Here is a 27,827-nt window from a genome sequence, read left to right as displayed (position 1 = left end):
ATGAAAGTCCCAATAAAATCATTCTTGTTACGCACATTCGAGGAAACACAACTCTTTATTAAATACTAGCCGCCTTTGGCGATCAGCCGGTTCGCCAATCTTAATGCACGTTAATTAACTATTTTATGTAATTCCTACTTTAATAGCTTCTTCATTAAAATATTTTAAAACTTCCAATTTCAATTCACTTAGAATATTATAAAGGCCTTCAGTCATAACGTAATCTGTATCTCTCCAATTTTCTGTTAGCTCCCGTAGAAATTATGCTTTAAATTAAAGTGGAAATGATTAATCTGCAATTAATATAATAATATTTTTTTACTGCAACAGCGCATTTTTTTTTTGTAATATGATTACTGAAAACAGAGTCACTGAGCATTTAAACCTTATGGGCACTAAAGAATATCTTTCTTAATTTATGTAATATCTTAAGAATTTGTCAACAAAATTTTTTCAGATTCATCTTGACCAGATCTATTTATTAACAATGTTTCATTTTAAATGCATCAAACACTAAGAAAATAAAATGAATCGTTTGAAATAATCGGCCGAAAAATATTAGCCCTAGCCTCATTGCTGTTGGGAAAAAAAACTGAAGCCTTACTTATTTGGCGGTGGGGAAAATGAAAGGATTTTTTTGGAGGGAAAGTTAGTTTTTAATTAATAATTAAAATTCTAATTAAAATTTCAAAAAAGGGACCCCAGACATGCACATTCCCGACCTCCAAGGTATACACGTACCAAATTTGGTAGCTGTAGGTCAAATGGTCTTTTCTGTAGAGCGCCAACACACACACACACACACACATTGAGCTTTATATACATATAAGTATAGACAAATATTTTTTTCTCTATTTTTTTAAAATCTTTATCTTGACTTCTTTTAATTGAAAGAATCCAGGCAGACGATGAGTCGGGCATAAAATGTTTGATTAGTTTATTTTTTAAAGTGTTTTCCTGCCTATTTATTGATTAAAAATTGATTATTTTAGTTTGATTAGAAAATGGTTTTACCAAAAGAATAAAAAGAAGAAGAAGTTGTTTTTTCGTACGAGGATTATTTGAAAAGAAAAAAAAAATCGAAAGGAATATAATATTTTTACAATTTCTGATAGCTTTTCAAAGAACAAAAAGAAAAAGAAAACTAAAAAATTTTTCGCAGCGTCGATAAAGCGATAAAATTAAATATCGAAAATATTCTTTATAAAAGAAGGCAATTACTTTTCTTTCTCCTTCTTTCTTGAATGTTGCCAATGTCAATATATGTTTCCTGGTAAATGCATCATTTCTTCAAAGTAGTGTCATTTCACTTAATTCATTTTGTTTACACTGAAGACTCGCGCGCTGTTATTTATAGCGCTAAGACAAAATATCATTATGGCCACCTTGGTGTTCTTGATGGCTTTTCTTGTCAGTCTTTTGACCGAAGATTGGATGCTATCATTCAGTTTTGTTTATGGAATTGATTCTTTTCTGAAATTAACAATTAGTGGCCGGAGCTTTTCCTTTAAAGAGAATGTTGACACCGGTCATTGATCATCGTGGTTTATTTGTGCTTCTCAGAAGTGTATCGGTTGAAGTAATTACAAATGAATTTTTAACTAATAATTATCGAACTATATTTATAACCATGTTTTGCTCTCAAAATTATGTCTGGCTTCGGATCTCTTAGGATTTTTGATCAGCTGAGTTAGCTAACTCGTCTCTTTTCAGAATTACCTAATATATCAATGATTTCCCTATCGAACCAGCTTAGAAAATGTATGATTATTATTAGAAGTCCGAATTATATTTTTATTAGCTATTATTATAGTGCATAATTTGGCAACAACTAAAAAAATTGCTATTTGTCTTCTGGGCTCGCTTTTCTTCGAAAAGAGGTGAAAATGTCTTTAAGAAGCAGGTTGACTCTCAGGCATTTTAAAATTTGTATTCTAGAACAATAATTCTAATGTATAATTATATGCATACATTTTATAATTTAGATATTATGCAATAGGTAGATTTGGAAGGTGTAGTAGGGGATAACAATTTTTCTGAAAAATCTCAGAAGCATTTCTGTTTATAAATATGAGTATTCGAAAAGTGCAAAAAATGATTAAATGTATACGAGTATTCTAAAAGTGAAAAGGTGATTAAATATATACGAGTATTCTATAAGTGGTAAGAAGAATTAATGCGCACGAGTATTCTAAAAGGAGAAAGGAGATTCAATGCACACGAGCATTCTAAAAGCTGAAAGAAGATTCAATGCACACGAATATTCTAAAAATATGAAGAAGATTTAATGCATATGAATATTCTGAAAGTGGAAAAAAAAATTAACAAATACGAATATTCTAAAAATATGAAGAAGATTTGATGCATATGAATATTCTGAAAGTGGAAAAAAATTAATAAATACGAATATTCTAAAAATATGAAGAAGATTTAATGAATATGAATATTCTAAAAGTGGAAAAAAATTTAATAAATATGAATATTCTAAAAGTGATAAGAAAATCCAATGCATAAGAATCCAATGCATCCAATTCTAAAAGAGGAAAGAATATTCAATGCATGCGAGTATTCTAAAAGTGGAAAAAGAATCAATGCATACGAGTATTCTAAAAATGGAAAGAAGATTCAATGCATACGAATATTCTAAAATTGGAAAGAAAATTTAATGCATACGAATATTCTATTCCAAAAGAAAGAAGATTCAATTAGTACGAATATTCTAAAATTGGAACGAAGATTCAATACATGTTATCATAAGTAGAGCACCCATATAATTTTTTTTTCTTCAACCGAAAAGAAAAATATTACAATTTATTGTAAAGGGTCGACAAATTTGGTTCTTCGCTACAAAGTTTACTGAAAATAGTAAAAATAACCATTATCGGACAACTTTTTGAATAAAAACTGGATAAGTCTTGATAAAAAGTTCCAAATTTGTATTTCACCTTTCTATTGTATTGACAAAAACAATTTTTCATATTTGAACTGAAGGTTGAAGCGTTTACAATGCGACAAAGATATGACCAAGTTGTGCCGTTTGAAGAAAAACTTTTGTTTGGCAGACAAAAAGTTAAGGACCTCAAAATTAGCAAATGGCAATTTGTACGAGGAAAATTTCTGAGAAGTTGCAGGAAAGGTAATGCTTTTAATCCAATTTTTACATCGGGTCTGCTCACTGGATTACCATTATCTTCGAGCATTATAAAAGAGAACAAGACTGACATAGGCATAACAGCAAAAGGATGGTGCTACTCTTTATTAACCTTAAAATCTATTATGTTCTTATTCAGTGTATCCTATTTACACCAATTCTTGAAATCTTTATCAATAAGTACAACTTTTTATGGCTATACCATATGCGGATACTTGACCACTCTGTTGCTTTTCAAGAATCGAAAAAAATTATATATGGCCATCCAGAATTTGACTTACTTTTCAACTGTAATAAATCCAGACTCCTGTATTGGCAGTAAATATGCTGGGCTTCTACTAGGCGCATATTTCTCGTCGTTGATTTTGCTTCAAGCGTGCGTCTTTGTTTTTTTCTTTTACGAACAATACGACTATCACAACTACGATGTTTCAAATTCAACCGTTTACATCCCATCCTTTATACCTGAAGAAATGAAGAAATCATACATGAACTTCGTTGTTTTATGCGTCATTGCTACATTTGGAATAAGTTTGTCCACGAGTGGCTTCATGTTCATACTTTGCATAAACGTGTATGAAGTCCTTGCAAATCTTATCAATGTATATGATCAAAAGCTGAAAGATCAAATCAAATACTTGGATTGGAGAGTAGAATCTATATCTGATAACATAAATATCTTCAAAAATCTCCTTTATAGAGTCCATGAAGTAGATTCCGCTGTTAATATGTATGTCTTCTTGCTATACGGAGCGTTGATTAGCGGGTTTTTCAATACAGTGAGTGTCATGATCATGGGGGATGAAAGCTTCAGAACTCCCATTTCGATTGTCTACGTGGTGATGATATTTTCCACAGCTGTAGCAGTACTGTTTGTCATGTCTATCTATGGATCTAGAATAATCGACAAAAGTGATCAAGTGAAAAGAAGAATGGTAGATTTCTCGGATAAGTTTGTTCAATTCTCTCCTTCTGTGCCGTCTCTACAAGTTTTCAATTTGCTTTTCGAAATAATTTCGAAGTCAGATATTGAGGTGACTGGAGGTGGAATGTTCGTTGTAAATTGCGCATTAATTTTGTCTATCGCTTCTGTAATGGTCACCTATGGTGTTCTGATTCTTCAACTTGATCAGAAATAAGCCTTAAAATATTGATATATAAGTGCAGATATATTACAGGTAATGCATGAAATTCATTCACTCTAGGAAAAGGCCAGACAAATTATATCTGATTTATCTTAATATTTCATATACTTCACAAAATATTTTATAAAATATTTAGGCTATATGTAGAATTTTAAATAATATTTCGACTATATATAATAAAAAAGTTGAAGGAGATACGACTCCTTAGCCCGATTTCTCGAAATGTGGTAATGTTTTTGGTTTGATTTGTCTATTTTTTATTTTGCAATGTTTACCCTTAATTATAGTAATTATAATGTGCACAAGAAATAATATAATATCATTTCAATGCTCATATGCTAAATCACAGCTAGTTAAACATAATAAAATACTGTTATAAATATTCTTAAAATATTTAAAAATCATTAAATTTTTTTAAAAAAATATACTAAAACACAATAAAATATTTTTGTAAAATATTCTTAAAATATTTAAATAAATTGGACAGTAATCAAAAAATAATGTTTTGAATTTTAAAGTAGTGCGAAAATAATTTTTAGACGTTCAAATAATTGGAAATTATATGAAAAAAAACTTTAATATTTCAATTAATTTTTAATTAAAATTTCCATTACAAATTTTTAAGATCGTTTCTTAATAAATACCTACACACCAAAAAGTAGCTATGTACCAAATTTGGTAGCTTTAAGTCTATTAATCACTTTAAGAGCTAATAGTTCAAAACACATGTTACAAAACACTTTTTTCAAAACACATGTTAAAATTCATTGGTAGTAAGATCAGCCTAGAAAATTTTCATTATTTTTTTTTAAAAAAACGCTTTTATTTAAAAAATGTGTTTTTTAATTAAGAAATGCAAAATAAAATAGAAAAATATTTTCCCTATTTAAAAAAAGAAATGCGTTTCATGTTCATGAAATGTAAGTTGTGATGTTATTTCAAACGAGATTTAGCTTTTTTCTCCATGCAAATTTAATCTTACTTGAGTTAGTCAAGATTAGTAAAATTAACAATTTCATTGATTTTTTTTTCTATTTAAAATCTCACTCATAATGGACATATCATAGAGAATTTAAAGCATTCTTGAATGTTTATAATCTAGATTTTGCGCATATTATGAAATAATTTTTCTATAAATAAAGTTAAAAAAAATTAAGTGGATTTTTTTCTTAGAAATTTTTTCTCAAAACTTTATTGGATTCAATTTTAGGAACAATTAAATGGTTAACTAGACTGTTAACCAGAATTTTTTGAATTACTTGAACTAGGACTTACTTGCTCTTACTAGTATTAGTTACTTTTCCTTCTCGTCCATATTTCCATATTTCCAATACAGCCTGAGTAAAAACTTTAAGGCCAGTAAAAATTTTTGAGAAAATGGAAACATATAAACTGAGGAATTAAAATACTATTTGATTGATAATTATTGAGCTTAAATAAAAGTAAAAAAAGTAGAAAAATTAATTTGCAAATATTTTATTATTAGAAAATATTACAGAACACACAGATGAATATTTGAGTCTGAGTAAAAACTTTAAGGCCAACATAGAAAATAAAATAAGAAAAAAATTACAAATTCTTAGAAGGTTGTGTAGGAGCCATTTCTTCGAATTACTTCAAATATTCTTGTTTTCATGGATGAAACGAGTTTTTGACAAAGGGTGGGGTCGGTTTTATACCATTCATCTTCGATAGTAATTTCAGCTCTGTTGTTGATGTAAAATGTCTCCCATTTGCATAAACTCTTCTTGCTATGTCACCCCAAAGGTTCTCGGTTGGGTTCAGGTCAGATGCTTTAGCTGGCCATTTCCCAGTTTCAACATTGTTGACTTGGAACCAATTTTTTGTGCTGTTACTCGAATGGATCGATGCATTGTCTTGCTGATATTTCCAATTCTCTCCAGCAAGACTTTCAGTATTTGGCAAAAGACGATTTGTTAGGACATTTTGGTATCCTTGTGAATTCATTCTACCTGAAACGAATGCAACTGAGCCTACACCATTGTAAGCAAAACAGCCCCAAGTCATAACAGACCCTCCACCTAATTGGCGCTTGGAGAATATTTCTTTTTCATTTCTTATATCATGCCAGTAGAAATTCCAGCCATCTGGTCCGTCCAAATTCCATTTTTTTTCGTCAGAAAAAATAATTTCTATCCATTGGTTGTCCCAGGTCATGACTTTCTGGCCGAAGTTCAAACGCTCTATTTTGTGTATCTGCAGTAATTGAGGCTTAGTCAATTTTGCTGTATAAGTGAACCTTCCAGACCTTCTAATTGTGTTATAAATCGTTTTTTGACAAACTTTTAAACCTGTCATCGGAATCAGTTTCCTGGTTGAGTACTTTACAGTAGATGCAAGTTGTCAAACTCTTCTTTCATCACTCGAGGACAAAGCTTTAGGTCTTCCCTCAGTATTCTTTTTACCATAATTGTCTTTCAATTTTAAAAAAAAATGTTGACTACAGTCTTTGATCTTCCTATCTTTATCGCAATAGCACGACTACTCATTCCTGTTGAAGACAAAGCGTCGATCTTTCACGATCTTTCGTCTCTTTCACGATCAGTTAAATTCTTACCCTTTGCCATCTTCACAAAGATCAGCAATACTTCGAAGAAACGTATGACAAATATGAAAATTGCAGCGTTGTCACAAGCTAGTAGTTGCAATGGTAATTACACGATTATATTATAGTTATTTTTTTAAAAAATGATTGGTGGCCTTAAAGTTTTTACTCAGGCAGAAATACTAGCTTTTTAAATAACCACATGTTTCTCATAATTATGTATTTACAAATTATGTTTATGGCATTTATTTCTTATCAATGAACTTTAATAATTAATATTATTTGAATCCCTTTTATTTCCTTTTACATTTTCTCAACAATTTTTACTGGCCTTAAAGTTTTTACTCAGGCTGTATACGTTAATATGTGCATTTCAGATTTAAAAATCAATTGAAATTCAATTTATTTGCATCTAAAAATTCGGCAGTCGACACAAAGATTTTAGTTGCTACAAGCAAAATATAAATGAAACAATTCCCAAGTTTCTTTCCTTCCTTCCTTCCAAACAAACAAACAAAAAAACTAAATTTAGCAATTGTTTAATTTAATGGAGAGTACCTAAAATTATTAAACGATATTCGAAATTATTTGGGATTTCCCCCCTTCTCTTTATTTAACAGGATCTTTGAAATCAGATCGAAATTATCTTTAGATCTCTGCAATACACTTGATGCATATCAGATTATCTTACATACTATAATAATCGTTATACTTCAAGAGAGTAAATTATAAGATGTTTGAATTTCATGCAATGCCGAAAACAGACAGACCATAGAATATTTATTTGCATATTCAATTATATTATGGTATAGGAATATCAATCCATCTAATTATATTTGGTAATGTAATACAAATAGCATATATATAATAACATTATGATTTCTGAGCTGCCAGATAAAAGATATTACATTAGATTCCTGAATATATTCGTTATATTTTCATATAATGAAAATAATTAATGCCTATTGAAGTTTAAAATTCAATTAAATTTAAGCACTTTTACTTTAATTTACATATTACGTAGTAAGCAAGCTTCTTAAACTTAATATTATTAAGTTGAAGAAAAACAGAAAGTTATAGACTGAAATAAGAAGACTTAAATAAGCAATAAATGTAAACTGCCCTTATATCTATTTTTGGTTTCGTGAAAATGCAAATTTAATATGCTGTAATGGAACGATTAACTTATATGCATTAGAAAGCAGCTGTATTCAAAGTTCGTCTATGGAATTTTAACAAACTAATTTATTTTCGTAAAATGCCCTTATATCGTAATTTTGTACCAAATATGAACATTATGAAAACAAATTCAGTATTTTATCAGAACTTAATTATATAGCCACTATATTTTCCTATTCTACTTTCAAGGAAGAAAAATTCCTTCCGGGCTTGAAAAAATAAATCAAAGAATTTTAGAGATTCTGATATTATGATTACCGAAGTTCATTGAAAAAGTTAAATGGAGCTTTGCTGAGAAATCTGGTACATTTGAGAAGTACCGACAGATAAAAACCGATATGCCATGCAATATGCTTAAAGAAATGTGAAGATCGATTGAATATACAACTTAAAAAAGACTTGAAGATTGAATATACAAGTTATACATTGAATCTATGGATAATGCTATTTTCCAATATCCAGTTCAGTTCTCTTTCACCACTGTTAGTTTTACTTCTCTTACTTATTTACTTAGCTTAATCTTTCGTCATTGCTTGTTTGACTTATCCAAGAAGAAACCATCGTCGAAATGGCGTCTCTGCATCAAATACAATCATTTCCCTCTAGAAAGTAACTTATATACACGGTACAGTATACAACATATTACAGCCAATGTTCTTTTCAATGTTCCAATTCAATTGATTTTCGTCACTGCTGATTTGACTTGTCCAGGAAGAAGTCATTGATGAAGCTATGTCTCAGCATCAAATACAATCCTTTCCTCACAAGAAGCAACTGGTCTAACTGTCGAAAATATGCTTGGCACAAAATACAACGTATTCTAGTATTGAATCCTTGGATAATAACCGTTTCCAAAGCTTAATCTTTCGTCACTGCTTGTTTGACTTATCCAAGAAGAAACCACCTTCGAAATGGCGTCTCTGCATCAAATACAATCATTCCCCTCTAGAAAGTAACTTATATACACGGTACAATAAACAACATATTATAGCCAATGCTCTTTTCAATGTTCCAATTCAGTTGTTTTTCGTCACTGGTGGTTTGACTTATTCAGTAAGAAGAAATCAGCGTCAAAATGGTGCTTTAGCACAAAATAAAATTCTTCCTCACATATATATACATCACAAAGTACAACATATTCCCAAAACTGAATCCTTCGCCAATATTTGTTTTCAGTTTCTTTCAGTCAATTTCGGTTCTTTTTCACCACTGATGTGTGACTTTTGCATTAAAAAATCGTCATCAAAATGGTGTTTCTGCAGCAACTGTATATCTTTACTCTAAATTAGGTAATTTCATATGCATATCAAATGATAAAAAAAGTTTAAATATTATTAAAAAGTAGTCCACTGCATGTGTACAATGTAAAAAAAATGTAATGCGCATTAATTTGAAATAATATTCAAAAAATTTTGATTAATGTTTCATCTTTTATTCGATTTGTAATGTGATTTGTAGCTGGTTTAAATAATTAGTTTTTCTCAGAAAAAGTAGGAATTTGCTTTAAAATAAAATAAAAAAAAGACGTCGTGATTGCATTAGTAAAGATGTCTTAAATGTTTTGCAGTTTTTTTCATCATTCAATTTTTATTGCTCAATTTGTTTTTGAGCAAATATTTAGCTTTAAATATTTGATGCAAACCCCTTGATTTTGAATGCAGGCAAAGAAAAAAGTGATCCCTTTTCTTTTAAATTGACATTCTTATAAAAAACAAAGATTATTAACAAGTTTAAATAGTTTCAAATTTTTAATTAAAAACTTGATTGTAATTAGTTGCAACTTATTACAAGATAATTATTACAAGTAACTTAACAGTAAGTAATTTATTACAAGATAATCATAAAACTGATAAAAGAAAAAAAAACAGTGAAGAAAAAAGTAAATTACAATTCTTATTATTTCTCCTAAAGAATAATAATCACTTTCATTAATAATTTCAATAAAATATCAAAATCTCCCCCCCCCCAGCATTGAAGCTTATTTACTGCCCAATAATTTTATCTTGTTTAGGATTAACTATTTTTCTTTTAATCAGATTTCAAAACTTTGCAGGTTCACTATGACTTCGGTCTGAGGAATATTCTTTCTGTTCTGAGAACCCTGGGAGCCACCAAAAGATCGAATGTGAACAATACGGAATCGGAAAGTGCTATTGTGATGCGAGTCTTGAAAGATATGAATTTGTCGAAGCTGGTAAGAAGTATTATCAATTTTTGTTATTCCTTTTATTAATGTATCCGTAAGCGTATACGACGAATTCGTATACGACGACTTTCAATTATCACTAGCCAAAGAACATATTTCGTTGACTTGCGGTGTATTTCACTTGTATATATATGCAAAAGATATTTAGCGTGTTGTGATATTCGGCATCTTGATCTGGTACCTAACTTTAGCTCTAACTATGCTCTCTGGTGTGGTTTTTACGATCAGAAGATGCCACGCTTCGCTTTTACCAAGAGGATAGTTGATGGATTTGTCTAGGTATTTTACAACAAGTGAGGTTAGAAACACCATCAACAGATTTTAAAATTAAAGAAATATATTTTTAAATAATAACTCCATGTATATACTTTAACCAAAGCTGATAATTTTAATTAAAATAAATGAACTGATATTCACGAGTGATCATAATATGAATACTATACAGATTGTTTATCAATATGGTATTTAACTAATGCGCATTTTTTTTTTCAAGATTGACGAGAACGAGCCCCTGTTTTTGTCTCTCCTGAACGATCTTTTTCCTGGCATCCGAGACCACAAGAAGGGCGACACCGAACTAGAGGACGCCATAGACGCGCAGGTGAAGGAAAGTGGCCTCATTTCCTACCCCGCATGGAAAGTGAAACTGGTGCAGGTGGGTAATATCATTGAAGATAACTGGAGCCGTGACACGTTTCATTGTTGCAAGGAAGAAATTGTTTTCGAAAATGCTTGGTTTCTCATTTTGTATTTATAAGCTACGTAGAAGCTTTCTAAATCATATTATTGCTAAAAAATGAGTACAGAAAGCTGTTGTGAAAAACTAATTGTTTACACTTGATGCTGACATATTATGAATTAAGCTTCATGGCACATAAATTATATAATATATTTGCATTTTTCAGCACCAGTAGCATTTATTATTATAATAGACTACTTATATGCTCATTGTGACTCGAAATAATTATTTTCCCGTTTTTTACTTATGAAAAATTAGCTATCTAATTAATTCTCATGAAATTGTCATAAAAACTAGCCACCTTTAGCTCCCAGGTTGTTCACCAAAATTATCAAAATTATTCTGAGTATTTTTGATTATATTTTTCAGCTTCATTTATTATCAAAGCGTTAAAGTATAGCTTTTAAAAAAGTTCATAAAAGTATGAAACGTTCGTACAGGGATTTGTTTACATTTGATTGTTGCCATTCCACAATAAGTAATAAGAGCTATTTCTGACCCAAGTCTGTTGGTGTTCTTTTCTATAAATATTAACTTTGCTTCACAACATTTATGAGGAAAACTGAAGTTACAGTTTTATTGATATAAATAATTAAACCGAGTTCAAACTTGCTTGTACATTGTAGAAAAATGTACAAATTTGCTTGTACATTTTTATAAGTACATTAATGTACATTTTTTTTAGTCTGATTCTTTTTTAAATTATGATAATTTAGTTTGTAACAAATACTTAATTTTTATCAGCAGAAAAATTTGGTTCATGAGGACTATCATAATTAGCCGACTTTAGCGATCAGTTTCTTTGCTCAAATTATTGACTTTTTAAGTTCTTAAATGATTAATATGGAATGTACCTTTTTTAAAAAAAGCATCTTTCAATGAGTAACTTATAATAGAATCCTTTGAAGTCATAACAATCGATGCACTGATGAAAGGGCTGAATAATAACTTGGAAGAATAAGAGTTTAGTTTTCAGTACGGTAAAATAAATAATATTCTCCTGCCTTGAATGGTCAAGTCTCCACAATAATAGTACAAGTACTGTAGACACAAAATGGCCATCACTTTTCCATGCATCCTTAGAATTTTGGTAAGTGCGCCTTGAAAATTTCAACAGGTTTATATCAGCACTTTTTGCACGTTACTGTGTGTTGTGTTGTTGTGACTTATAGCACTTTACAAGTCCACTGACAGTTATGTATCAGCGATTTAAGCCGAGTGAGAGTTTCTTGTTTTTTCAGTAGCGCCAACTAGGACCAAGAGTACGACTTAGCTACTTCATGTGTCACATTCGCTTGCACAATCCATTTTTACGGGGGGGGGGGGAGGGACATTCACGCACCTCACAGATAGAACACAGAAGAAGAACAACCATGCCCGAACCGAGACGTCCAGATCACGGGGAAGATGTGCTACCCCTGTCGCAAGACACCTACAAACTGCTAAATTACTAACTAAATTGAAAACTAAATGCCACACATTACCAAATAATTTTTTAGAAAATTTGGAATAATTCTATACAGTTAGCTCTATATAATTAAAGAATAGTTTTCAATAGACATTAGAAATCTCTACTAATTGTGAGGGCAGAGAGCTCTCGTGCAAGACTAATTAAGTTGTTTTTTAAAACTATTTAAAACATAGGAAACAAGACAGATATTATAATTATTTGAATAGGAACTGATTTTTATCCTTAATTTTGATTATATTTGGTGTTTACAATCTAAGAGATTTCTTTTTTTTTTCATATTAAAATATCATGAATTTAATTACTTAGTTAAAGAGTATATGGCCGTTTGGCTAACCGTTTATTGTGTTCAAACGAAGTATACTCACGTTATGGATGAATAGATTCTGTTATGTGTACGATAAAAACTTATTAAATACAATAAATCAAGACAGGTACTTCATTGCGAATCAGGTGCTTTATGGTCTTATTACTTGCGCGATTAATACATAATAATACATGAAAAAACCCCAAATAACATAAAAGGAGTGTGTATTATTAAAGATTTGATTAATTAAGCTTGGCGTAACTGTGTAAGGTCATATTTGATAAGGAAAAATTTCGCCTTTGTCTTAGTTTTTGAAAATCTAAAATCGATGAATAGTTTACATATGGTTTAAAATTAATTTGCATATTATTTCTGATAAATCTTTATTAAGGATTTGGGCAATAATATGACATTCTTAATGCGACTTCAAGGACGTTAGCGAATCAATTCGTCAAAAATCAATAGAATCATGACAGAATCTGACTTAAATGTCCATTACAGGCTCTTATCAAGGAACAAGGATAGGCTCAATAAATGCTTTGTTTGCCGAGAAAAAAACATCTCCGATAAATTAGGTTATCCATTATTTTACTGACCAAAACAATATATCTGGATTCTATGCAATTCCAGAATTTATCAGTAATGTAAAAGACAGAAACGGCTTTTCCATAATTTATATCAAACTAGATATAAGATAAAAAATAGTTGTTAAACTTTTCAAACTAAAAATTCAGACTATTTTCATTCAATATCATACAATTTTAGATTATTGATATGCATATATCTTGAATTAATCCTTTCTAGGGCCGTAGGAAGTATGCTTCCCACCAAATTTATCAATCTTTGTATGAAATTATGTAGGTTGGCATAAGTTCTGACAAGTTTTTTTAGTAAGTCAGAAACATAGATGCTTCAGTTCTTTATCTCAGACAAAATGATGTGTCTTGATTTGTTACTTAATTATTAATTAACCAAATTGATTAATTAATCAAATTAAATTTATATAATAATCTAAATGAATCCCTTTTCTTATATATTTTAACTTAATATTTTAACATAATATAACTAGAAAAAAATGGCCCTTTAAAGGGTTAATTAATTAATAATCATAATACTGAATATTTATCATAAATAAATGAGCTAAAGTCAAACATTTGATACATCAAATTTATTCAAGACAATTACAGAATAATTTCCCTATGAAAAGATTATTTTTTCTCCTATAGTTATATGAAACTCAGTTGGTGCGGCATGGCATCATGACTTTGGGACCTGCAGGAGGTGGTAAAACCAGCTGCATAAGAGGACTGATGGCTGCTCTAACGGCGATGGGTTCTCCTCACAAGGAAATGAGGATGAATCCCAAGTCCATCACCACACCCCAAATGTTCGGGAGACTGGATGTGGCCACTGATGATTGGACAGATGGAATATTCTCCGCCCTCTGGAGGAAGACCCTCAAAATGAAGAAAGGTTTTGTTTCTTTGCCCGAATAAGTTTTCAAATTGAATTGGTTGTTTTTTACTTTAACTTTCTATGCAATGAAAGTTCATAATTATCGAGATAATTTGATTTTAACTAGTTAATTATTTTGATCTCTTCTGAAAATGCATATCTAAATTGTATTGTAAAAATTTAGCGATGTCACTACTTGTTACTCCTGACGAATAAACTCGTCATAACGCAAAATGTTATACTTTTTCCATGACGAGTATACTTTAAAAAAAGCAATTAATTTATTAAAAGATTAAAATTTAACAAAAACAATAGGGTCTTTTTATTAATGTTCTTATGGTATTGTTTAAATGCTTTAATTTCTCTGAGATAGAATTTAAAGTAAATAAATATGCTGTATGACCAGAGTTATAGAATTATAAAAAAATACTCTGCATTGATAAAATATTGTTTATGTTGTATTTTAGACAATGTTTTTTGAATATGATATATAGTATTTTAAGCATTATTATCACAATCCAATTCCATGCTTTATTAATAATGATACATTAATTTGACAATAATTTAACGAACATTTCTTAATAAAAAGAGTTGATTGTAGTAATTAGTAATTGTAGTAATTTTAATATAAACTAATGAATTAAATCTCTGGTAGTTTTGACAACGGATATAGAAAGCAAAATATAGTTTCATCAAAATCAATTCACATTACTTAATATATTGCCTCATAAAGCAAGAAAACTAGCAATCGCCATGGTTCAATAGACAAAACGAGGGCCGCGGTGGCCTGGTGGTAAGGTCTCAGCTTCGGAACCGGAGGGTTTCAGGTTCGTGACCCGATTCCACCGAAGAACCGTCGTGTAAGGGGGTCAGTTGCACGTTAAATCCGTCATGACCAAACATCCTCCCACTGGTGTGGTGTGGAGAGGGGGGTGCCAGCTCAGGTGTCGTCCTCGTCATCTGACCGCGGTTCAAAATTGCGAGGTCCGTCCCAAAATAGCCCTAGTGTTGCTTCAAATGGGACGTTAATATAACCAAACCAAAATCAATAGACAAAACATCTCCCTTAAAATTGGCTAGTCCATGTTCAAATCCCAGCCACTCCAACTATTGGAATCCTTTTATTTAAATTGTTACCTGTTTTTCAAGATCTGAAAGGTTCTAGATATTTCATAAATATTCAGATTGGATTGGTCTCGAACATTCTATATGTGTATAAAAGCTGAATCCAATCAATGATGGATAAGTTCTCAGTCTCGTGATGTTGTGAATTGATTCGTTCTAATAAATCTAATTGTTAGTTTAAACTAACGACGTCGTTCTTTACATCTTCATGACACTATTATATACATAGTCGTTCAATTTATAGCGTTTTACTGTATAATTAATTTTTTTTGTATTTTTGTTAAAATACAAAAACGATTCACAACATTCAGTTATGCCAATGGTTTATTACTTACTGGATTTATTATCTTCTGCTTTTGAGACGATATAAGGTACATTTTTAGTGTTATCATTGACTTATTACTAGAAGTTAATTTTAAGAATAAAATTGCGATAAGTGAATAAAACATAAAGGATTATCGTTTCTTACTAGAAGTTCGAATTTTTTTGCACCACAGGCGAGTTTGTCTGGATTGTTTTGGATGGCCCTGTGGATGCCATCTGGATAGAGAACCTGAATTCCGTCCTGGACGACAACAAGACTTTGACCCTGGCGAATGGCGATCGGATTCCTATGTCTCCCAATTGCAAAGTCATGTTCGAGGTCCACAACTTGGAGAACGCCTCCCACGCCACTGTGTCCAGGAACGGAATGGTGTACATGAGTTCTTCTTGCTTACCATGGAAACCCATTCTTCAGGTGAGATGAGTTGAAACGAATTAAAATAGTTTGAAATTCTTTTTTACCGAAAAATAGTTTCGAGGTATTTTACACAAACAATGGGTCTTCCTTTTAAATGCTGACCCTCCAGCTGCGTATCGCGCGATTTCCGCGGGTTGGCAATGAGTCCATTTTCTGTTGCATTCCGCGTTTTTCGCAGTTTCGAGTGCTTATTTTTTATTACATATTTTTATTATATTTTTACATATTTTATTATATAGGGTGTTCATTAATTATTGTCGGGGTTTCCGTACCTCATAACTTTCGAATAAAAAATATTACGCAAAAACCGATTACGTATTCGTAAATTACAACTCAAAGAATTTTATTAATGATATTAAAGTGTAAAGCTTGCACAATTTGCACTTTGTCGGCATTCAGCTGAAGGCGATTATGTATTCGTAAATTCGCTAAACAAATTTTGACTCGAATGGAGGATGATGAAAATTACCTTCGGAAATGGTTCTTCAGTGACGAATCCACTTTTCATGTGTCAGAAAAAGTGAATAAACGTAACTGTAGAATATGGGGCTCGGAGAACCCGCAAGATTATCAAAAGTCAAAATGTGTTCAGCGAATTTACGAATACATAATCGCCTTCAGCTGAATGCCTACAAAGTGCAAATTGTGCAAGCTTTACTCTTTAATATCATTAATAAAATTCTTTGAGTTGTAATTTACGAATACGTAATCGGTTTTTGCGTAATATTTTTTATTCGAAAGTTATGAGGTATGGAAACCCCGACAATAATTAATGAACACCCTATATATAAGTAACATATAGTATCAGTTCACTTTGTTTGAAAAATATTTGAACTTATTTGGAAACATCACTTTTAAATAGTGATTGTAAAATATTACTCAGTCAGAGGGGTAATGAAAAGATAATTGGATATTTTTGATTTATAACGAATTAAAAATTACGTTTTAAAAATTTGGACTGGGTTCATTTATTATTTCATCATTATTCTAAAAGGATGAAGGAATCCTTCATCAATCATTCTGAAACAAATTTCTGTGATATTTGTGACATATTTTTGTTTCCTTTTGTTATCAGTTTAATTTTTCGTGACATATTCTTGTTTCTCTTTGTTATCAGTTTAATTTTTCGTGACATATTCTTGTTTCTTTTTGTTATCAGTTTAATTTTTCGTGACATATTCTTGTTTCTTTTTGTTATCAGTTTAATTTTTCGTGACCTATTCTTGTTTCTCTTTGTTATCAGTTTAATTTTCCATTAATATCAGTTTCATTACTTATAAAATTACTACATACATTATAGAATAGTTTGCTTCTTCAAAGGCACTTTTGATATTGCAACTTTTCAAAACATATATTTCTTAAAAAAACATCTTTAAACTAATATAGTTTCTGATGATTTCACGTGCTACTTATCGCGAGAGAAGTGTTTATAGATAGTAATCAAATTATTATTAAAATATAATATAGTTTCCACTGAAATAATTATTGTGAAAAGCAAATTTAATGAGGCAGGATTCATAAAGTTTTGTTAGGTTAGTTAAACTTTTAGAATTTATTCTCAAGCTATTATAAAAAAGGATGATTAAAAAGAACTATCTCAAATTTGAAAGTATGGATCTCTATAACTGATAAATTTACGTCAGATGGGTTATTTTAGCCATCAAACCAAACTTATAAGAGTTAAGCATTTCTTAATCAATGATAAGGCTATTAAAGTAATGGATGATAAATTCAAATATCGAGTCTCAAATAATTATTTGAATATTCTTATAAATATATAACACTTCTAAAAAGAAAAAAACATCTGGAAATCTGTTTTAAAAATATTAATTTTAGAAACGAACCTCATGCAATCTTTCATAAATTTTTTAATCAAATTTTAGGAATTCGAAGAATTAGAAAGAACATTATTTTTGTCCTTATAACGAAACGTTGTTTTTATCCTTATAAAGTAGATCTTTTAATATTGTAAAAAATTTCAGAAACAGAAAAATTTTGAAAAATGTTATAAAGGCTTCTTCTTAAAATCTTACTTATCTGACTTTAAGATATAAAAAGAAAAATTTTAAATTGTTAGTTATTTTAATGAAAAAAACAAATTGAAAGCTTAAAAGAATTAAAGTTTATAAGGAGAATTTGAACTTTTAGCTTTTTTATTTTTAATTTAATTTTAATTTTAATTTTTAAAAATTTATTTTATATAAAATTGTTATTTATTTTTGCAGGCTTGGCTGACTACTCAACCGAAACTGATCATTCGGGGCATTACTCAGCTTTTCGACCGTTCTTTCGAGATCATATATACATGGTCGGTTGAAAATTTAGTATTTCGAATGAAGATATTACAATGTATGATTATATCGCAGGTAATAATTTTTTTAATTGCAAAGTTTAAATCGCATATTTTAGTAATTAATTTCTAAAATTATGAAATGATTATTATGCTATCAAGTGCTCGTATAACACTAAATTTATTAATGCTTTTTATACATTGATATTTCAGAAAGCCGAGCTTATCACTTTTATAAGATTTTACATCGTGGTGACGACCCACAATTAGAAAAGATAATACTTTTTTTGGAATTCTTTGCTAGACATGTTTTTCTTACTTATAAAATATAAAATACAAATAGTGCTATTTCTATCAGTGAAATAATTGATCTTACCTTTTTCAGTAATAATAACGTGATCATGATCAAAATTTTAATTTGAGCGGATAAGTTTATGTTCTTTAAGTGAGCACGAATTGACCCGATTGTTTTTATAAACACGCCATGACTGCTCACATACTTTTTAAAAAAATTCATAGTAAAATGAGAATTCTCAAAATCTGCTTGAATGACCTCCACACAATACTGGATCTGTGCTGTCATATGGTCAATACCCTTCATGTGTGAATTGTTTGCTTTTCAACGGAACCGGACATGCAGGACACTGGTCATCAATAGTCGGTCTTTAGACCCAAAATATTCTTATTCACACTGGATAAGAATCATGAAAGATTTATGGATTATTGAATTAAATGCCTCGCTAAAGCAGAGGTCTTAATCGAGAAACGATGTCTTTATTTAATCCACTAGATTAGTTTACCTGCTGTTCAAATATAAGATGCGGATAGTTTTTTTTTTAAATTTATTCTTGTAATTCTGCAGATAATGAAAATATATATTTTAAGAAAACTATGTTATTGTAGATCATCAAGATTTTTCAAGGTCTGCTTCCCAGAGAAGAAAAAGACCTGCACATTTTAGCTGCCATTTTGCAAAAGGTTTACGTTTTTGGCCTGATGTGGAGCATCGGCGCCTTCCTGGAAACCCCGGACAGATTGAAATTCGAACAATTCCTCAGGAATAAAAAGGATTTCGATCTGGATTTGCCAGTGTCCGAAGATCCTAATGACACCATTTTTGACTTCAGCGTGGATAGTTCAGGTATATTGGTTTCTAACCATTGTAATTTTGATGCAAATATTGGAAAAACGTTAATTTACGTCTACACATTTATACATAAATTGTTTGTATTTGTTCATTTACCCCTTTTGCAAATTGTATTTCTTTATAGAGAATTAATTAATTAATTTTACTTTCAAATCAAGCCCAGAGGGAACCTCAGCAATGAGGACGAGAAGCTTCCGGTATAAGGGTTGGTTCTTGCCACCCTGGTGGGTACCGGAATGGTGTAGGGTCAGCTACTCCCTACAGATAACGAGTCGTATCTCCCATAGTAGAAGCTGTACCGTGGCCGGTAATGGCTTTTTGGACACAACCATAGTTCCCGCCTATGCCATCGCGGCTTTCTTGTCATTCAATATTTCCGTGGGGCTTCAGGCGGTCACAGTGGCTGTATATGGTTTATTTCAAAGATTAGAATAATCTAGTTGAGAATTTTAAATGAGGTATCATGATACATTATTTGCAATTTATAAATCAAGCGAAAACAGAGAAAGGTAATAATTAGACGTCAGTGATTAAAATATTTATTATAAAAATAATAAAAATGGATTGCCTTATGTTAATATTGGTCATATTCAATTATAAATTGTTTTAACAGATATGACTGTCAAATTTCTGAAATGAACTGTGAATATATTTGATTTATTATTTTTTCTGAAACCATTTTTAGTTACCAACAAGAAAACTCATAAAAAATAAAAGTAGTATTGTTATTTAGGAATATACATTGTCTTTTTTGCCAATATCACTTACTAAGCGAAGAAAGTTAAAACACGAAACACACTGAAAATGCGAGATGAGCTTAAAATGCCGAATTCCAACAGATGTCCTCTGCTGTTGCAGAGGATATGTGTAGTAATCAAAACATCTCCTCACACAAATATTCATATAGTGAAGAACGGAGAAGACTGGCAACCATGCATCTCAAAATAGATTCCGTGTTTATTAGAGAATATAGCTTGTTATTAAAATACTAAAAGCATTAGGCCGGGATAGCCTGGTTGGTAGAGCGTCGGATTCGCGTCCCCTCGGTTGCGAGTTCAAACCCCGCCGGCCGAAGATTCCCCGCGTGCTTGGTGGCTGACGCGGTGGATGAAGTCCGCCCCGTAAAAAGGGTTGTGACGTGTGTGTAGCTAAATAGAAACAAGAGGCGCTCTCTCTCAGGCTTAAAATCGGCTGTCTTCGAACAGCGGGCTTGCCCATGGCAAGTGCCATAAGAAACAACAACAACTGAAAGCATATGCAACATAGTAGCAGAAAAATGATGTCATCCAGTATGGGAAATCATACCATTATTGTCGCTTTTCTAATATGTTACACGGAGCTTAGAACTTAGTTCCTTATCAGCTTAGCACTCGAATTGTCCTCTGCACTGGGATGAATTCATTATAAATTCAATTATGATCATTCATAGGATTATTAACTTTGTAACACATTATGCTTAAACTTTGTTATACAGTGTGTACTCTTTAGGTTTAAAATGTTATCAGCAAGGCTGCTGGTTGAAGATGCAAATTTGTATTTTTTCATGAAATCTTTGGGTATTAAACTGTATTAATGAAACATGTTTGGAAACATTAATAAAATTTTTTTAATATTTGCTTCAATTTTCCTATAGACTAAAATATTTGAGAACTTTTTAACCAAACAAACAATGTGGAATTTGATAGGATCCTTTCAACTATCTTTAAATAGATTTTCAGTTAATATCTTAATTTTAATTTTAAATACCGCAATCACGTAGAAAAGTTTCATAGGTTTTTATAATATTATTCTCCAAAATCTTCTTGGCATTTTTTTATACATTGTGTAAGTCTACGTTTTAGATCACCTATACTTCACTTACCTATGCTTTAGATATCTTATATTTGAAAAATTAAAGTAATGAAATGAAAAAAAATTTATTTAGACTATAAATAAAATAAAAATCACGATAAAATAAATTCCGAATCATTTATTTTCAGTGTCAGCAAAACTGAAAATGGTTTGCATTTCGAATGCAACTTTCGTATGTTTTTCTAAAATAGTCTGTTAATTGAAATTATTAAAATTTTATTTCTAAATTTTAAATTCGATTCTGTAATTTGAATTTTTCAGGGGAATGGAAACACTGGAAGCTTCTTGTTCCCGAGTTCGTTTACAATCCATCCAATGGTACAGAATATATTTCGGTCTTGGTACCAAACATCGATAATGTTCGGACCGATTTCTTGATTAACACAATAGCAAAACAAGGAGATGTAAGTAAATTGCATTTTATGTATCATGAACATTACCTGATTCAATGGAATATTCATAATTACTAGCCGCCTTTGACGATTAGTTCGTTTAGCCGGATTATTGACTTTTTTTAGGCTATTAAATATTAGTGTGAAATGCATATGTCTTTGAAATTTTTTCACTTTGTTATTTAACAAATACGAAAAACATGAATTAAATTGAATTACAACATGTGCAAATTAAAATGTGGTTATTCAACGAAAAATAAGCTTAAGTGAAAAAGCTACTTCGGAATTAACATCGAAATAAAGTCTCATTTTAAGTCTTAATTTTACGAGTAATATTAGCAAAAGCACATGTGTTGAATGCTTTGATGGATAAGTTTGATTTTAATCACAGAATTAAAAATTGTTACAAATGGTGTATTACATTAAAAATTATTAAAAATAAAGAAAATATCTACAGAGATCAAAATTGACATAAAAAAAGTGAATTTTTATCTTGTAAAATAATGCAAAAACTATTTCTGTGAGATAATAGTTTTGAAAGATTTGGTCATCAATTTCGAAAGATAGGTCATAATCATTTCCCATCTGGCAATGGTTAAGCCTATTATCATGCTCGATTAATTTTTTTTTCTACATCTTATTTCCTCTGATGAAATAATTTTGGGGGGAGCCCTATTCAGAGCATTTCTAACAATACTTTACAGTTTTATTAATTAGCGAAACACTGAATAAAGTAGTAAAAACTTTCATCGAAACTGTCTGAAACTTTCGTATAGTGATTTGATTGCTACTGTTCAACAATATGTAATAATAGCTAATTTTCTACAGCGTACATTATCACTTTATATATAATATAAGGGAAAAGAATATTTCAAGATTGGTTTCAGAAACTGCTTGCAACATTTTGCTCAACGCAGTATTTGTTTGTGTCGTTTTTTGAATTTATACGTACGAACACAAAATCGGCGAAAATAGAAAACACACTGGACTGTGTCATTGAACGGGTATGTGCAATTTTTATTATTTTATGCTGATTCATTATATTGTCCTTACACGAACTAAATTAAAGATTATTATTAATATTTTCTTCAGCATTTAAAAAAAAATTTATGTTAGGCATTGTATTTGTTTCTATTAGTGGATCAATATTTGTTTCAATCCTTTTTTCTAGTGTTCGTGGATATTGTGGATAGAGAAAATCTTATTGAAAGCAAAGAAATCTTTTAATATTAGTATATATATTATTATTGTTACAAACCTGTAATTTTGTTTCCTAATACCAATAGAGTCATTGTAAGAAATGCCGTTTTACGATCAGCCCTGTAGATATTGATCGGGTGCCGCGTCAGTGATCTCAGAGCTTGGCGACAAACTAGATATTACTGGTAACTTAGAGAATTTTAAAGATCTATCCAATAGGGATTGAATTGCTCCTGAGCCTCAGGAACTATAAAAGGACGGAAGTCTCAAGCTGCAATGAATTGGAATTGGAACCTGAATCGGAGTTGGAGTCGTAAACAAGTAAGGAATCGTCGAAAGGATAGCGAAGCAACGGCGGTATAGTCCGGCGAAGTGTCAACGTTGTGCGGTGCTCAAGCGAATGCTGAACTGAGCTGTGTGCCGAGTCTTGGTGTTTATTGTCGAAGCAGCATCGTATCGTGTGTGGAGTAGCCAGTCGTGTAATAGTGTGTCGGCAGCTGGATATAGCTAAAGCGATGAGTCAGTGAAGAATTTCTGCCATTTGGAGTACTGTGACTATTATTACTACCGTTTACGACTTGTAAGCTACTCTTTGCTGTAGTGTGCTGTCCTGTGTTCGCCTCGGCTGTATATATTTGTCGTCTCTATGTTACTGTCTTCGTGTTTAATAAACGGTGTCGTTGTTTGTTACTAAAGTGCTGTTCATTTCTACATCGACTATTAAAACTTGAAAAAACCCATACGGACGAGGAGGTAAATCCGCAACATTATTATTGTTGTTAACATTATACTTTTAATATTAGTATAATGTTAAAGTGAACTACAAATAATATTTTTTTTCACTTCTTTTTAGTACTTTGCTAATATCCATGATATTTTCTACTGCAACATTCATTGGATAATTTGCGATGATCAGAATTGGGATATTATTTACAGAATAACAGCCGACATATGCTTTTAGTATTTTGTTAATGCCCGATAAATGCACTTTAACACGCTTTATCGCTTTCACCAACTTAATGCATTTTTATGGTAATATGAAATTAACTTCAATGAAAATAGAATTTGATAATTAATAGAACGGAAAATAATTTTAAACAAGTCGAAAAATAAATAATAAAACAAATAATAATTTATTTCTATTAAAAAAATTAAATTCTGTGAAAAAAAAGTATAAAGTTTTGTTCGAGTAAGATATTGAAATTATCATTGAAACGAAGAATTGCATAATTTAAAAAAAATAACATGAAAATAATTTATTTCATCTCATTAGACTAATAATATCTTTAATCTATTAAAAATAAATTAATGTTTTTTTTCAGCCGGTATTACTTTTAGGAGAACCAGGTACAGCAAAGACGGTGATGCTGAAAGCATACACATCGAATTTAAATCCTGAGAATCATTTGAGCAAAACACTCAACTTTTCTTCGGCCACGACTCCTCTACAATTTCAAGTGAATATGATTTTTATTTTTATTAAAACTGGAACTTAAAAATTGCCATTATTTTCATCACTTGGATAATCATCATTTCTTACATAATAATGGTTCTTGATAATACTTAAATAATGGTACTAATACAGAGTGGTTTAAATTTCGTGGATAAAACTCATTTTGGGATTTAATTAAGTACCATTACTGGTCTTTATTTGTATTTGAAAGTTAGGTAGGAAATTATATATTTAATTTGTATATACAAATTATTTAAGTTCTCAAATTACCCGTGAGAAATTACAGTAAAATTTCTGAAGACAAAATTTATATAAATTGGATAAATCCGAAAGTAAGCTTTCAATTACTATGGGATAATCAGAATCACCTGACAAACAATCCTTCATTCACTAACAAATAGATATCTTCGAATGAAAGTATAAGTGAAAATAATAGGCTTTAAAAATGATAATACATAAATCGTAAAAAATTATCTTTCATTTTGTTGTGAAAGTAAAATTTAAATTTATACTTTTAAAAGAAAATTCTTTAGATATGACAGTCTATCTAATGAGAAAATTAATTTTGTCAGAAAATGATAAATATTAGAAATATTAATATGTATACAAAAATAGTTATTTTCAAAAGTATGAATTGATTAGATGAAATATGTTTGTATTGTTACTAAAAATAGGATATTTGAATGTTCAATGTAAAAGTGTATATGCTCATTTGTTGTATAATGTCATAAAAAGTTTCGATTTTTTTTTAAATGCTTGTATTGTTACTAAATAGGATATTTAAATGTTCAATGTAAAAGTGTATATGCTCATTTGTTGTATAATGTCATAAAAAGTTTCGATTTTTTTAAAAAAAAGCTTTATTGTATCATCTGATACATCTTAAAGAAGTTTTTAGGGATGAATATTTTTTACCTGAAAATTTCGTGTACTTCTCCTACTAGGCTTCAAAAGAGTTCTAAAAATGATGCTGTATGATTATTAATTTTACTATTCTTGCAAAAAAGTGACGAGGGTGTTAGCCTTACATATATTGTAATGCTAGAAAATTTTCAAATGATTCCATTCCTTTGCTGATCTTTATGCCAGTCTTGATTTAATGCCTTTATGCACGTATGGATGAATTATAATTTTTAATGGCATCATACTATTTTGGGATAATGTCAGTTTGTCTGTCTGTTCACAATATAACTTATTCTTCTTAACTATTAACTTCTTGTATAACATCGGGCCGCGGTGGCCTGCTTGTAAGGTCTCGGCTTCGGAACCGGAGGGTTTCAGGTTCGAGACCCGATTCCACCGAAGAACCGTCGTGTAAGGGGGTCTGTTGCACGTTAAATCCGTCCTGACCAAACGTCCTCCCGCTAGTGTGGAGAGGGGGGTGCCAGCTCAGGTGTCGTCCTCGTCAACTGACTGCGGTTCAAAATTGCGAGGTCCGTCCCAAAATAGCCCTAGTGTTGCTTCAAATGGGACGTTAATATAACTAAACTAAACTCTTATATAGCATCAAGAGTGGTTTCCTTGAAACCTTCTTGTAGAATTCTTAATAAAGATATAACACTCCCAGTTCCTTGTAAAAATTATGGACCTTGTGAAAGGACGTGAACTCTACGAGTACGCATATTTTTATTTTCAGAGGTCCACAAATGAGTATTTTGTACTTTGTAATATAATTTAGAAAGTCGAGGATGAATTTTGGACATCTTTTGGCAGATATATTGAAACTTAAAATTTGACACAAAATTACATACCAAATTTCATTTATCTAATCGCTGTGTTTTTTGAGTTAACACTTCTACATGCTTGATTCAAACCTACATTTCATATATTAAAACTGTTCGCTTTCATTATGCTATAGAGACAGGAAAATTCATCTAAATAGATTTCGTTTAACATTGATTAGAAATCTATAAATTTGGTTCAGGAATCGCATACCAAATTTCATTTTCCTAGCTCGAAGAGCTTTTGAGTTATCATGTTCTCAGACAGTTATTCTAATTCCAAAAAAAAAAGAACATGTTTTTCGGAGGCAGGGAGGTTTGAAAGATAGATTCACCAAAATCTGAAATTCGAATTTTTTTGACGATTAAATATTTTTTTCTTTGTGTACGTCATACACGAGACAGCAAAAAATGTATCAAATTTGTTATCTTAAAATTGTTTTCTTAAATCTAATTTTTAAAGTCAAATCTATAGTACCTATTTTGCCATTAAACGCTTCTTGTTTATCTCCTTGCGTCAATTCTGTAATGTCACAAGTTTAATGAACATGTTCTTTGGATGTTTAAACAGGTCTGTAACACACCCATTAAATAAATATAATACCTCCGAATATTTTCGTCTGAGTTTTTAATTCTCAGACAGTGCACTGGTTGAGGGGTTTCATTTGTCTGGATGAAACAACGGATTTGGGTAATAGTTGATGGACATTTTCTGCTGATTCAACAGATTACGAAATATAACAGCGTGCATGTATTCTGTTGACATTTTCGATTATTGTCTTGACATTTGTGATGAATTGAGTTTTTCTCCGGTAAATAAATTTAAAATATCTATTGTAACTAATCTAATGGGACTTTCAGTTATTGCTGTGAAATTTAAATGTGGAGAATTTGAATGAATGAATGAATGTGAAACTTCAGGTCGATGAAAATACAAAGGATTAATCTTTAAACACCTTAATTTAAAAAATAGGGCATGTGGACAGAATATTTAGGCCGGAAACAAACAATTCAGATAAACGGAGAAATAGTTTAAGGAGTTTGATTGCTTTCATAATAGAAAATCAACTCACCAAGCATCCTGTTCATGGAAATGTAATCATCATTCCATCCAGCTCTTAGCTCGTTAATCTAGAGAAAAATAGTTTGTGATCTTATGCTTATTCAGAATGTTGACATGTAGTGGGACAAAAATTCTATCCCAGATATACACTCATGTCCAAAATTAAGGTCACAAAAATGTTTTTCAAAGTAATTCTAAATGGTAACCAGTAAAATTTAAACAAATTATATTTTATATATTGTGAAGGACCGGTAACACGATATTAAATTTTGTTGTGGGAAAAAAATGTTGTTTAGCATTAGATTTTGAGGAAATACTGAAATTAGACCGTTTAGGCATCTGGGATTTTTGCCTGCAATTTTGTGAATATTACATTAAAACAAAAAATTTAACCTGTTTCCAGTGAGAATGAGTTCTTATAATCGTTTAGACGATTCCTTGAGATGGAGAGCCGTTGGCAGGCTTGAAGCTGGGCAGTCTCAAGCGGAGGTGGCTCGATGGTTACAAGTGGCACCGAAAGTGGTATCCAGGTTGTGGAATCAATTCCAAACAAGTGTTACTGTAACCAGGAAGGCCGGGCAAGGCCGTCACAGAGCAACGACGCCTGCACAGGATCGCTATTTGGTA

General features: G+C 30.8%; 1 protein-coding gene across 1 annotated transcript in view; it reads left to right on the top strand.

Annotated features, from left to right (window-relative positions):
- LOC129965553 (dynein axonemal heavy chain 5-like) overlaps positions 1-27,827 on the top strand; it is a 272,814-nt gene that overhangs the window by 89,460 nt on the left and 155,527 nt on the right. The window contains exons 15-22 of the mRNA XM_056079546.1: positions 10,095-10,235; positions 10,741-10,902; positions 13,988-14,234; positions 15,839-16,080; positions 18,309-18,449; positions 19,277-19,514; positions 21,633-21,775; positions 24,286-24,420. Of these exons, the coding sequence (XP_055935521.1) occupies positions 10,095-10,235; positions 10,741-10,902; positions 13,988-14,234; positions 15,839-16,080; positions 18,309-18,449; positions 19,277-19,514; positions 21,633-21,775; positions 24,286-24,420 (1,449 nt within the window). The remainder of the gene's footprint in view (positions 1-10,094; positions 10,236-10,740; positions 10,903-13,987; positions 14,235-15,838; positions 16,081-18,308; positions 18,450-19,276; positions 19,515-21,632; positions 21,776-24,285; positions 24,421-27,827) is intronic.

This window comes from Argiope bruennichi, chromosome 4 (assembly GCF_947563725.1).
Source record: "Argiope bruennichi chromosome 4, qqArgBrue1.1, whole genome shotgun sequence".
NCBI lineage: Eukaryota > Metazoa > Arthropoda > Arachnida > Araneae > Araneidae > Argiope > Argiope bruennichi.
The sequence above is the reverse complement of the archived record's forward strand: the minus strand, read 5'-3'. Positions and strand labels throughout refer to the sequence as shown.